The sequence below is a fragment of the Phacochoerus africanus genome, chromosome 1 (assembly GCF_016906955.1).
Source record: "Phacochoerus africanus isolate WHEZ1 chromosome 1, ROS_Pafr_v1, whole genome shotgun sequence".
NCBI lineage: Eukaryota > Metazoa > Chordata > Mammalia > Artiodactyla > Suidae > Phacochoerus > Phacochoerus africanus.
Genome location: NC_062544.1, coordinates 241875496 through 241889375, shown reverse-complemented (window position 1 = coordinate 241889375; position 13880 = coordinate 241875496). Strand labels below are relative to the sequence as shown.

General features: G+C 36.1%; 1 protein-coding gene across 1 annotated transcript; it reads left to right on the top strand.

The window, feature by feature from the left end:
- The first annotated feature begins 9393 nt into the window (after window positions 1-9393).
- On the top strand, window positions 9394-10356 carry LOC125111246 (olfactory receptor 5H8-like). The gene has a single exon (XM_047753142.1). The coding sequence runs from the start codon at window positions 9415-9417 to the stop codon at window positions 10354-10356; it is 942 nt and encodes a 313-aa protein (XP_047609098.1). The 5' UTR covers window positions 9394-9414.
- The last annotated feature ends 3524 nt before the right edge of the window (window positions 10357-13880 follow it).

Here is a 13880-nt window from a genome sequence, read left to right as displayed (position 1 = left end):
TGCTAAACCCACAGCAAATATAATCCTCAATGGGGAAAAACTGAAAGCCTTCTCACTCCAATCTGGAACAAGACAGGGATGCCCACTCTCACTACTGCTCTTCAACATAGTTTTGGAAGTCCTAGCCACAGCAATTTGACAAACAAAACAAATAAAAGTCATTCAAATAGGAAGAGAAGAGATAAAACTGTCACTGTATGCAGACAACATGACACTATACATACGAAACCTAAGGACTCAACCCCAAAACTACTTGAACTGACTAAGAAATTCAGCAAAGCAGCAGGATATAAGATTAACATTTAGAAGTCAGTGGCATTTCTGTATACCAGCAATGAAATATTGGAAAAGGAATACAAAAATACAATACCTTTTAAAATTGCACCTCACAAAATCAAGTACCTGAGAATACACCTGACCAAAGAGGTAAAGGACTTATATGCTGAGAACTATAAAACTTTAATCAAAGAAATCAAAGAAGATGTAAGGAAATGGAAAGATATTCCATGTTCATGGACTGGAAAAATCAATATTGTAAAAATGGCCATACTACCCAAAGCAATCTACACATTCAAGGCAATCCCTATCAAATTACCCAGGACATTTTTCACAGAAGTAGAACAAACAATCCAAACATTTATATGGAACCACAAAAGACCCAGAATTGCAAAGGAAAACCTGAGAAACAAAAACCAAGCAGGGGGCAAAACTCTCTCAGACTTGAAGCAATATTACAAAGCCACAGTCATCAAAACAGTGTGGTACTCATACCAAAACAGACAGACAGACCAATGGAACAAAATAGAGAACCCGGAAATAAACCCTGACACATATGGTCAATTAATCTTTGACAAAGGAGGCAAGAACATCAAATGGGAAAAAGAAAGTCTATTCAGCAAGCATTGCTGGGAAACCTGAACATCTGCATGTAAAGAATGAAATTAGAACACACCTCGCACCATGCATGAAAATAAACTCAAAATGGCTGAAAGACTTAAAGATACGACAGGACACCATCAAAGTCCTGGAAGAAAACATAGGCAAAACACTCTCTGACATCAACCTCATGAATATTTTCTCAGGTCAGTCTCTCAAAGCAACAGAAATAAGAGCAAAAATAAACCAATGGGTGCTAATCAAACTGAGAAGCTTTTGTACAGCAAAGGAAACCAAAGAGAAAACAAAAAGATAACTTACAGAATGGGAGAAAGTAGTTTCGAATGATGCAATGTACAGGGCTTAATCTCCAGAATATATAAGAAACTTATACAACTGAAAGCAAAAAAGCCAGTCAATCAATGGAAAAATGGGCAAGAGACCTAAATAGACTGTTCTCCAAATAAGATATACAGATGCCCAGCGCACACATGAAAAAATGTTCAACATTGCTGATTATTAGAGAAATGCAAATCAAAACTACCATGAGATACCACCTCACACCAGTCAGAATGGCCATCATTAAGAAGTCCACAAATAACAACTGTTGTAGGGGTTGTGGAGAAAAGGGAACCCTCCTACACTGTTGGTGGGAATGTAAACTGGTACAGCCACTATGGAGAACAATTTGGAGACACCTTAGAAATCTATACATAGAATTTCCATATATATGAACTTGCAATCCCACTCTTGGGCCTATATCCAGACAAATCTCTACTTAAAAGAGACACATGCACCTGCATGTTCATTGCAGCACTATTCACAACAGCCTGGATATGGAAACAACCCAAATGTCCATCGACAGATGATTGGATTCGGAAGATGTGGTATATATACACAATGGAATACTACTCAGCCATAAAAAAGAATGACATAATGCCATTTGCAGCAACATGGCTGGAACTAGAGAATCTCATACTGAGTGAAATGAGTCAGAAAGACAAAGACAAATACCATATGATATCACTTATAACTGGAATCTAATATCCAGCACAAATGAACATCTCCACAGAAAGAAAATCATGGACTTGGAGACTTGTGGCTGCCTGGGGGAACAGGGAGGGATTGGGACCTTGGGGTTATCAGATACAACTTGAAATCGATTTGCAAGGAGATCCTGCTGAGTAGCATCGAGAACTATGTCTAGATACTTATACTACAACGGAACAAAGGATAGGAAAAAATGTATACATGTAAGAGTAACTTGGTCCCCATGTTTCACAGTGGAAAAAAATAAAAATAAAATTCATATGCAAAAAAGATGAATGGATAAAGATGTGGTTTGTATACACAATGGAATACTACTCAGTCATATGAAAGAATTAAATAATGCCATTTGAAACAACATGGATGGACCTAGAGATTATCATACTAAGTAAGTCAGAAATAGACAAATACCATATATCACATACATAGAATGTAAAATATGACACAAATGAACTTATCTATGAAACAGAAACAGACTCACAGACATAGCGAACTGACTTTTCATTGCTGAGTAGGAGGGAATATAGGAGAAGGATGGGTTGGGAGTTTGGGATTAGTAGATGCAAACTAGTATACACAGAATGGGAAAACAACAAGGTCCTACTGTATAGCACTGGGGGCTTTATTCAATAGCCTCTGATAAGCCATAATGGAAAAAAATATGAAAAAGAATGTATATATATGTTTGACTGAGTCACTTTGCTGTACAGCAGAAATTAATACAACATCATAAATCAACTGTACTTCAATAAAATTAAAAAGAAATAAAATAAAACAAAATTTCACATCAAAAAATAAAATACCAGGGAATACACCCGACCAAGGAGGTAAAGGACTTATATGTCAGGAACTATAAAACATTAATCAAGGAAATTAATGAAGATGTAAAGAAATGGAAAGATATTCCATGTTTCTGGATTGGAAAAAATAATATTGTAAAAATGGCCAAACTACCCTAAGCAATCTACAGATTCAATGCAATCCCTATCAAATTACCCATGACATTTTTCACAGAACTAGCACAAACAATGCAAAAATTTATATGGAACCATGAAAGACCCAGAATTGCCAAAGCAATCCTGAGAAACAAAAACCAAGCAGGAGGCATAACTCTTCCAGACTTCAGGCAATATTCCAAAGCCACAGTCATCAGGACAGTGTGGTACTAGTACCAAAACAGACAGACAGACCAATGGAACAGAATAGAGAGCCCAGAAATAAACCCAGACACCTATGGTCAATTAACCTTTGACAAAGGAGACAAAAACATAAAATGGGATAAACACAGTCTTTTCAGCAAGTAGTGCTGGGAAAACAGGATGGCCACATATAATCAATGAAGCTGGAACACACCCTCACACCATGCACAAAAATAAACTCAAAATGGCTGAAAGACTTAAATACAAGACAAGACACCATTAAACTCCTGGAAGAGAACTTTGGGAAACATTCTCTGACATCAACCTTATGAATATTTTCTCAGGTCAGTCTCCCAAGGCAACAGAAATAAAGCAAAAATAAACCAATGGGACCTAATCAAACTGAAAAGCTTTTGCACAGCAAAGGAAACCAAAGAGAAAACAAAAAGACAACTTACAGAATGGGAGAAAGTAGTTTCAACTGATGCAACTGATAAGGGCCTAATCTCGAAAATATGCAAACAACTTGTACAATTCAACAGTAAAAAAGCCCACAACCCAGTGGAAAAAGGCAAAGGACCTGAACAGACACTTCTCCAAGGAAGATATACAAATGGTCAACAAGCACTTGAAACAATGCTCAACAGCAAAATTATTAGAGAAATGCAAATCAAAACTACCGTGAGATACCACCTCACACCACTCAGAATGGCCATCAATTATAAGTCTGCAAAACACAAATTCTGGAGGGGGTGTGGAGAAAAGGGAACCCTCCAGCACTGTTGGTGGAAATGTAAGCCAGTACAACCACTATGGACAACAGTATGGAGGTACTTTTGAAAATTTTACATAGAACTACCATATGACCCAGCAATCCCACTCTTGGGCATATATCCAGACAAAACTTGACTTAAAAATGACACATGCACATGCATGTTCATTGCAGCTCTATTCACAGCCCAAATGTCCACTGATATGATTGGATCAGGAGATGTGGTATATATACTCGATGGAATACTACCCAGCCATAAAAAAGTACAAAATAATGCCATTTGCAACAACATGGATGGAATTAGAGACTCTCATACTATGTGAGCTAAGTCAGAAAGACAAATACCATATGATATCACTTATATCTGGTATCTAATATATGGCACAAAGGAACCTTTCCACAGAAACGAAAATCATGGATTTGGAGCATAGACTTGTGGTTGCCAAGGGGGAAGGGGAAGGAGTAGGAGGGACTAGGATCTTGGGGTAAGTAGATACAGAATTTTGCCTTCAGGATGGATTAGCAACGGGATCTGCTATGAAGCATTGGGAACTCTGTCTAGTCACTTATTATGGAACATGTAATGTGACAAAAAAGAATATATACATGTATGTGTAAATGGGTCACCATGCTGTACAATAGAAATATATATATATATATATATATATACATAAAGAAATAAAAAAGAATAAAAATTAAAAAATGCAGATATCTTTACTCAGAGATAGGCTAAAAAAAGAGTTAAAAAGATAATTACATAAAATTGCAGTAGGCAGTATATTTAAAACAAGTGTTGATTATGTTGAAGTTACTGATGCACATTATACTGCTTACTCCCTCCTGCTGAGTTTTCACAGTGAGTTCTCATATATATATATTTCACATTTTTTAAGATTTCACTAGCAAACTTCTAAGTGCAAAAATAATTGATTAATGACTAATAATATATCCGTTGCTTTTCCCCTAGCTTCCAATCAAATCCCAAATGGAGGACTAGCATCCATGAGGATGCAGATTTGATCCCTGGCCTTGCTCAGTTGGTTAAGGATCCGGCATGCTGTGAGGTGGGATGTAGATGGCAGACATGGCTTGGATCCAGTATTGTTGGGCCTGTGGTGTAGACCAGCAGCTAAAGCTCCTATTTCAACCCTGCCTTGGGAGCCTCCATATGCCGCATGTGTGGCCCTAAAAAGCCAAAAAAAAAAAAGATATCAATACAAAATGTCAAAATTTTCATATTACACTTACTAATGTCATTATTTTTCTCAATGAATGTTTAATGTCAACTTCTCTGTTAATATGTAAAGGTAAATTGACATGTGGCCACTATGTTAAAAGAAATCTCTCCACAGTTCTCCTTTAGGTTGGAATAATGAACAAAGCCCCATCTACCCTCATATCTGATGTGATACCACAAACGCTGGCCTCCCTTGCCCATTCTCACTCCTCTTTGTTTCTCTCTTTATATTCCTGCTACGTTTGCAATGTTTTTCTTTGTTTGTCTAATTAACTAGCTCTCTGATAAGCTATGCCTGCAGATGACAGAAGACACAGAGGAAGGCAAATGTCTAGAAGCATCAACATGTTAGACATGTTGACCCTCAGTCACCACCACTGAAACAGAATCCGCATTTAAAGAAAATCTCCAGGATATTCACAAAGATTAGAGTTTGAGAAGCAAAGATCTTCCCACAGTGGTCCTTGGTTTTCTTTTTTCCTTTTCTCCTCCCACTGAATTTTGCCTAAGATTTCTCATCAGTTTTCAGCTTAAAGAGGGACATTAGGTGTAGGTTTCAAATGTGAGCTACAGTTTCCATGAGAAGGATAACTTTCTGGAGATTGGATCCTGAAAAGAATTGAGGATGTTGGCCTTATTAGAACCATGTGTGATTGGCTCAGACAAGACTATATTCATCAAAGAACTCAGAATATCAAGTTTGTAGATAAACCGGAGTTTGCTTTAACATAGAAGTGCCTCTGATGGGAAGTGGTGGCTCGAAGTATAACTTCAATTGATAAACTGGAACTGTCTGCAATGACTTGATGTTTGTGACTTTGGTCTATAAGGCCCTGTGAGACCTGGATTTCTATTTACAGGTCCAAGTCCACAAAGCCCAGTAGAACAGCTTAGGTTTGTCATAAAGGGAATCCTATCAGGGGAAGTACAGTTCTTCAGCCCTTCCCCTTTCAACAAATGTACCCAGTTGTACAATTGGTTAACTCTGTGTTCAAAATCAAATTCATATAAACAGCATTTTCCTGAGCTTGCAAAATGAAGCCTCAGAAATGAACCAATGTGTAAAGAATTGCTACCTGTGGCTTTGTCATTCCAGTGCTCATATATTATTTTCTGTTTCAGAAAACCAAACACTGAAAGGATCTCAACATTTTTTTAACAGCTATTGGTAAGAGGGAATGATTTGTATAACATTCATTATGTTTTTACAGAAAGTTAAAATGTTGTAATAAAATGTATAATAATTTCATTTGGTTTACAAGATGCTGAAGTAGCTGGGTGAAAATGGAAACAAATAGCGAATAATCTGTATATTTTATTATTGTGAGTAAATTTAGATAAGAAAAAGAGCTTTGAGACTGCACTGTAATTTTTATAATGTTTAATTATCCATTTTTAATAATTATAATTACTCCAAAAGATGCATTTCTGTGAACTGGAAAAGTAAACAAATTAAAAGTAGGTTAAAGTATTTAGGTCAAAACTTTATTGTGTAAGAAATCTTTTTGGTAATTGTGCTCAAAATATTTACTTCATTAAATTAACCACACTTTTCTATTTTTACATCCACATCTTAAGTTATTTCATTAAAAAACTATATGCCAAAATAGTGAAAATATCCATCCAGTGTTCTTTTCACCTTTCTACCTAATAAGTACCACACAATGAACTGCAGATTTTTGATTATTTACTGTTTTGAGATTGCATGGAAGTAAAGCCCATTCTTAACAAATTCACATTTAACAACTGCACTTATTGGCATTGGATATTTATACTGCCTTTATTAAGGTCCATATTTGGATCAATTTTATTCTGCAAAGGAAACTTGTAGAGAAGCAAATGCCATTAAAAATACTTGAAGGATTTGTAGAGAAAGTCAGCTCTAATCACAGTAAAAACAAGGAGAGAAACATCCTTTAAATATGAGTGAGGCAATGCTAGTATATTTAAACACAATATAATTTTAATGTAAATTTAAATTTAAAGACTCTAATTCATACACCAATCCAGTGCAAAAATAAACTTTGAATTTTGAATAAAGGAAAAAGCAAGATTTTCCTGCCTTGAAAACTTTTGGTGAAACCAGAGTTAAAACAAATATTTCCCTTCCCCCCAAACTCTGAGACTTTCCCCTTATTTCCACTTCAGCCTTTCTCTGATACTTCCTCTCTCTCTTACCTCCTAATCTTGGAAGAATTTAATGCATTTCCTTGTGAGCACAGCATATATGTCACATGTTAGATGGAGCTGTGAGCTTGCTATTGTCATTATTTGGAGATTAGCCCTGAATTAGGAATTGTGTATGGGTGCCAAGTTGACAAGGTTGGATTTATGATGATTCATTTTAATGTGTCAAATTTGGCTGGGGAAAAAACATGTCCAGAAATGTTGAAAAACATCATTTCTGGGTCTGTGAGGGTGTTTCCAGAGTGACTAGCATGGAATGGGTAGACTGAGTAAAGCCTATGGCTCTCTTCAATGTGAGGGGGCATCATGCAATGTGCTGAGAGGCTGACCTGAACAACAATAGCAACAACAACAACAAGAAACAGTGGATGGTTGAACTTGCTTTCTGCTTGGGTCATAGACACAGTATTCTCATGCTCTTGGTGATTTTGGTTCTCAAGACTTCAGACTCAGTCAGAAATCTATACTATTGTCTCTATTGGCTCTGGCCTTTGCATGTGACACCTCCTGCCCTGGGTCTCCTGCTTACAGAAGGAAGATTCTCAGCCTCAGAACTGCAAAAGCCATTATCATATAATAAAAATTTTTATATAGATACAGATTTGTTTTTAAAGATCTATATGTATATCCCCCCTAATATATATATATATATATTTTTTTTTTCCGTTACTCTGTACTCTCCTTTGCCTTTTTGATTATTTCCTCTCTTTATGTTCCCAACACTCAGCTTTCCATTGTCCTCCTTCTTCTCAAGAAAGGAGGATCTTTCCTCCTGATCACTCTGCTCACTAGCCTTTTCTGGTCTTTCCTTTTCTCCTCTTGTTTCAGCCAGAGCTCTTGGCTGCAAGAAGAAATGTGTTAATTGAATGGAAAATGATTCCAACAAAGAAATGGAAGTTGGGGAAACCCATTGGAGAAATGATCAGGACACAAAGAAAGAAGTCAGAGGGCCAACACCCCAAATCATATTTCAGCTGTAGCTCAATAAGTGCTACTGCCATTGCTGCTAAACTTGAATGCCACAACTCACACCGACAAGGCCATTGTTGTGGGTACAGGATGCATTTTCTCGGACCATGATGTTGTTCCTTTGGTTGACCTGGCAAGCAGAATTTTCTTTTGCACACAATTTATCCTGGGTTTTTTTATTCTATATCCACTATAGATGAGTTTGAGTGGCTAACACTAGATCACGCACCCTCACTCTAGATTTAAGAGGAATGGGAAAGTCAGTTTATAGAATTTTGGCTTCTAGAGTGGATGACAGTTTTTGTGTAGCAGCAGGAGTCATGCTCCAAACTCCCACATTTTTGATTTGTTTGGCCTCACTGTGCATTGGAGCCAGGACCTTGCATTTGGCAATACAGGTGACTCTTCATTCTGACTTATTCTGATCTATTTCTTTGTCTTCCTCAGCACTCCTAATTCCACATGCATCATGTGGATTGAGAACTTCATATACTTTAAGTCACTGGGGGAGCAATTATTAAATGCATATTATTAAACTCCATTCATGATCTAATGATCCAATTTCTATAGTAATACTTCAGAATCTGTGTTTTGCACCAAAACCTCCCCAAAACAATTCTGACTGTGTAATCTGGTTTGGGAACTACTGGAAATATCCAGTTTCCTGATTACTGTTTATGACTTGAGTTTCTTCTCCTTGCAATGTTTTTAATTTCAAGATTAAGTGATGTTTCCACACCCTGTCTAATAAATTTTCATTTCTTGCCAACTGCTTGAATAATGAAGTTAAATATCTTAATGTAGCATTCAAGTCATAATTTTAATTTTATACACAGGGCCCTTCTATCATCTTTACTTTGTTGCTGCATCCATGTCCCACACATAGAATTTTTGACCTTGTTCTATAGTATCCCCTAAATTTGCACATCTTGAGAATGCTTTTCTTATCTTCTAAATCTCATCTCTGTACATAATTTTCAATGATATAACTGCATTGTTCTAACATAACATTTTCTACAAATACTTTTCATGTATCATAGTAAAAGTAAATAAAACAGAACTCATTCAAGTTAATGGTTAATGCATGGTTTTATTTAAGTTAACCTCAAGAAACTTACTGTTTAAAATTTGTGAATGACTTTTTTCACATTTACTGTATTTTATTTCAGAGATCATCTATTAAGAATATGGAAACAAAAAATGTAACAGAATTGACAGAGTTTGTTCTCTCAGGACTTAAGTATCAGGCCGAGTGGCAAATCCCTCTGTTCCTGCTGTTCCTAATGATATACCTCATCACCCTCATGGGAAACCTTGGTCTGATTGCTCTCATCTGCAATAACCCTCAACTTCACATTCCTATGTACTTTTTCCTTGGGCATTTGGCCTTTGTGGATACTTGGTTGTCATCCACAGTGACTCCCAAGATGCTGATCAACTTTTTCACTAAGAGTAAAATGATCTCTTTCTCTGAATGTGTGGTACAATTCTTTTCCTTTGCAATCAGTGTAACCACAGAATGTTTCCTGCTGGCAACAATGGCCTATGATCGCTATGTGGCCATTTGCAACCCATTACTTTATCCAGTGATTATAAGCAATAGGCTATGCATGAGAATGTTAGTCTCATCATATATAGGTGGCCTTCTTCATGCCTTAATTCATACAGGTTTTTTATTCAGATTAACCTTCTGTAATTCTAACATAGTACACCACTTTTATTGTGATGTCATGCCATTAATTAAAATTTCCTGTACTGATCCTTCTATTAATGTTCTGATGATATTCATTTTCTCTGGCTCAATTCAGGTGTTCACCATACTGACAGTTCTTATCTCTTATACACTTGTTCTTTTTACAATTTTAAAAAACAAGTCTGTACAAAGCATAAGGAAGGCCTTCTCCACATGTGGAGCCCACCTTGTATCTGTCTCTTTATACTACGGGCCACTTCTCTTCATGTATGTGCGCCCTGGATCTGCACAAGGAGATGATCAAGATATGATGGACTCCTTATTTTACACTGTCATAATTCCTTTCTTAAATCCAATTATCTACAGCCTCAGAAATAAGAAAGTCATAGACACACTGAAAAAAGTGTTAAAGAAATATGGGTATGTGTCAAACTAATACCTGTTCTCCTTTCTATTAAAACACTAACGTGACTGTATAGTTTACATGTTACTATGTGATGATTAGTGTTCAAAGTTTTTTGCATATATAATTTTCTTATTATTTTAAGGACAAGATGTTAGTACCTAATAAATTCCTTAAAATACCTTTATATGTTCTTCAAAAACATAAAATTTTAATTAACTCTTTATAGACTACTAAAATAAAAAACAAAACAAAAACATTTCATATGCTTGTATGCTCTTCAATGTAACTTTAAAAATGCATTAAGTACTAAAATAATGCTGTTCCTCTGTAGGGGACTTGTTTATGATGTCTTTGACATTTATAAACCATATAGTTAGAGACCTTAAACACATTTACCTCTGCAATGGAAGCAGGTTGATATTTGAGTGAACAGCTATAAATACCAGGAATTCCACCTGCCATCAAAAGGTCATGTATTTCACTTTACTTGGGGCATGGTAAATTTCACTTCTTGTGGGGATCAACACTCCTATCACTCAGAGAAATGGGAAAGCAGTGAGGGAAAAGGACAAGAGATCTAAGACAATGAAGACAGAGCTACAGTGTAACAGATGCTCTTAGTTTAGCATGCTTCTTAGAGAAAGACAGAGGCAAGTTGTCTCACTGCCTATGATACCCTTTTAAGGACCTTTGTATCTGTATCTCTGTGCTGTTGCTCAATCTGCAAAGCTTCATTAACTAAGAAAGCTAGTAGACTGAAGATTTACTTTGGATAAGAAAGAAGTGGCACAATGGGGAACAATGATCAGTATTCTAGAATTGCTTTAAAAAGCAAAATTAGTGAAAGAAAAAGTAACATGTAAAGGGCACTGGATCATGTGGTGGACAGCAAGAAGTGTTAAATGCATATTACCATAGTTCAAATAATGTTAAGATGATCTTTCATATTGCCCAGTCGGTAGAAAGACATGACAATGAACAAGAGTTTGGTTTTTGTACCCCAAAGTCATTAAATATTCATTTTCATTATACTCCATAATGAGTGATTCACCTCAGTGTCCATCCCTTCTCTTACCACTTAAACCCTCAACCTCATAACTGCCTATGTCTGTGATCTGCAAAATCCTACTTATTCCCGCCATTATGCTGATTCCCTCTTACTCCCCAAATATAGCCACCAGATTATTCTTTCTAAAAAGAACTCAGGTGAAATCATATCACTCTTCAAGGCTTTTTAATGGAATGTCATTACTACCAGGGTACAGCTTGGTCTTTTTTTTTTTTGTCTTTTTATGCCTGTACCCATGGCAAATGGAGGTTTCCAGGCTAGGGGTCAAATTTTAGCTGTACCCCCAGCCTATTCCAGAGCCACAGCAATGTGGCATCTGAGCTGTTTCTGCAACCTGCAACACAGTTCATGGCAACACCAGATCCTTAACCCACTGAGTGAGGCCAGGGATCAAACTTGCACCTCATGGTTCGTAGTTGGATTTGTTAACCAATGAGCCATGATAGGAAATCCAGGTCAGTCTGCCTGTCTGTCTGCCTATCTATCTATTTATCAATATTACATGCTTTGGCTATATTTATTCATTCGGTATGTTCAGACAATATCATATGTGTGTATATATGTATATATATATATATACACACACACACACACACACATCATAAATATATATATATACACACACAGACATCTATATTTATGTATCTATATCAACCTTCCTCACTATAATTTGTTCTCTCTGGCATAATTTGAGGTCTTTTCAATTATACCACAGTTGAACTCTTACTTCCCAATTCCTTTCTTCACGATTGTCCTAATGAACTCTGTGTTATATCCAAGATCTGTTACTAAGAGATTCTGGATATGTTTCACTCCCCATGTACATTCTTTTGGTCTTTTGTGTCTCTCCACAGAGAATCCACCTTCCTAGCTCCCTCTCATAATTTCAAAGATGTCCTTTCTTCAAGGTCTATCCTATGTTAAACTCTCACTGATGCATTTCCAGATTACCCTAAAGGGAGGGAAATGTGCACTCACTGGAAACATTGTCAGTTTATATGTTCTCCTTTGACAACATTTAGACTTGCATGTTACTTATTTTTTCCTAACACATTCTTTTAGGTTGTAATTTTGGAGTCCTAAATTCTTGCTATTTTTTGCAGTACATAGCAGTGTGGCTTACACACATGAAGTTCTAAATAATAACTGGTGAAATATTTATGAAAATCAAAATCTCACAGTATAAATATAGAGAATTCAGTTAGCGTGCATCACTTATTTTCTACATGATCATAAGCCCAGTGAGATTCCTTGGCTTGAGATCGTTGTTGCACGCAGCTCACCTTCTTAGGATTCTTTTATGACAATCACAAGTACCATACATTTCAAGTGAATTACTATTGTTCTGAACACTATGATTAACTCCTGGGATAGAATGTGACAAACTTTTAGGGAGAAGCCTTTTAATTGGATGTTTGGTTTAAAGATAAAACATAGTTATTGAAATAAATGTCATTATTATGCATTTCTGAATTTGTAGGACACACGATTAGATCAGATCATCTGCCCTCTTTTGGTTTCCCTGAGAGATAACCCAAGCTCTGGTAAATGGAGTCCAGCTGCTTTTAGTCTTTCAACCCAGAGAATTCATGTTACTACATATGTCCAGAGTTTGTTACCTTTTGTTGCTATGTAATAGTCCCATTGTTCTGATAGTTTCCTGTCATTTAACCAGATGTTTATTATCCATTTATTGTTATGAAGTAAAATATAGAGTGATATTATGAACTTTGTGTGTGTATTTCTTCTGCAGTCATAAAGTCTAAACATTCAATTGGCTTTTCCTTTTACTAATAAGGTTGATATCAAGCTTTGAGTACATAAGTGTGATATCACTTGTCAAGTCTTATTTTGGGAAGGATGGGCCCCAGTTTGGGGCCTCCCAGACTCTCAGAATTCCTGTGCAGCCTACTCCCTTGCATGTCTGATTCTTATGCTCTGGTTTGCACTTTAGTATAATTCTAACTACTTTATGCCTTCCAGAAATCCACCAAAATCACTTGTCCATTAATATGATCCCACTCTCACTTATGTCATAGATTTATCCATTTTGTACGTTATTTTGCCATTTTAGTATGTGTTGGGAAAGTGGTAAAATATACTGTGCAAAGTACACATTTTGGACAAGATAAAATCTGTCTATTACCTTAAAAAGGAGCTATTCAAATATACCTGCATTATTTATTGGATATATAGATATAAAGGATGATATCACAATAGTAGTTTTACCTAGAATGCTGGTGATGATGGATTAAACATCTCACAGAAATACAAATAATATATCTGAAACAATCTTTCTTGTGATGGTGTATTATCTCAACTTGGAGACTTAAAAAAAATCATAGACCCTGTCTCTTTATATACATGTATAATCATTTTATCCTTACCACTCTACAATACTTTCTACTGTTTAGAAGATTGCTGACAAAATTATCTTAGATTATGTTCAAAGAAACAGCTCTATTAGGATTAGGCAAAACCAAAT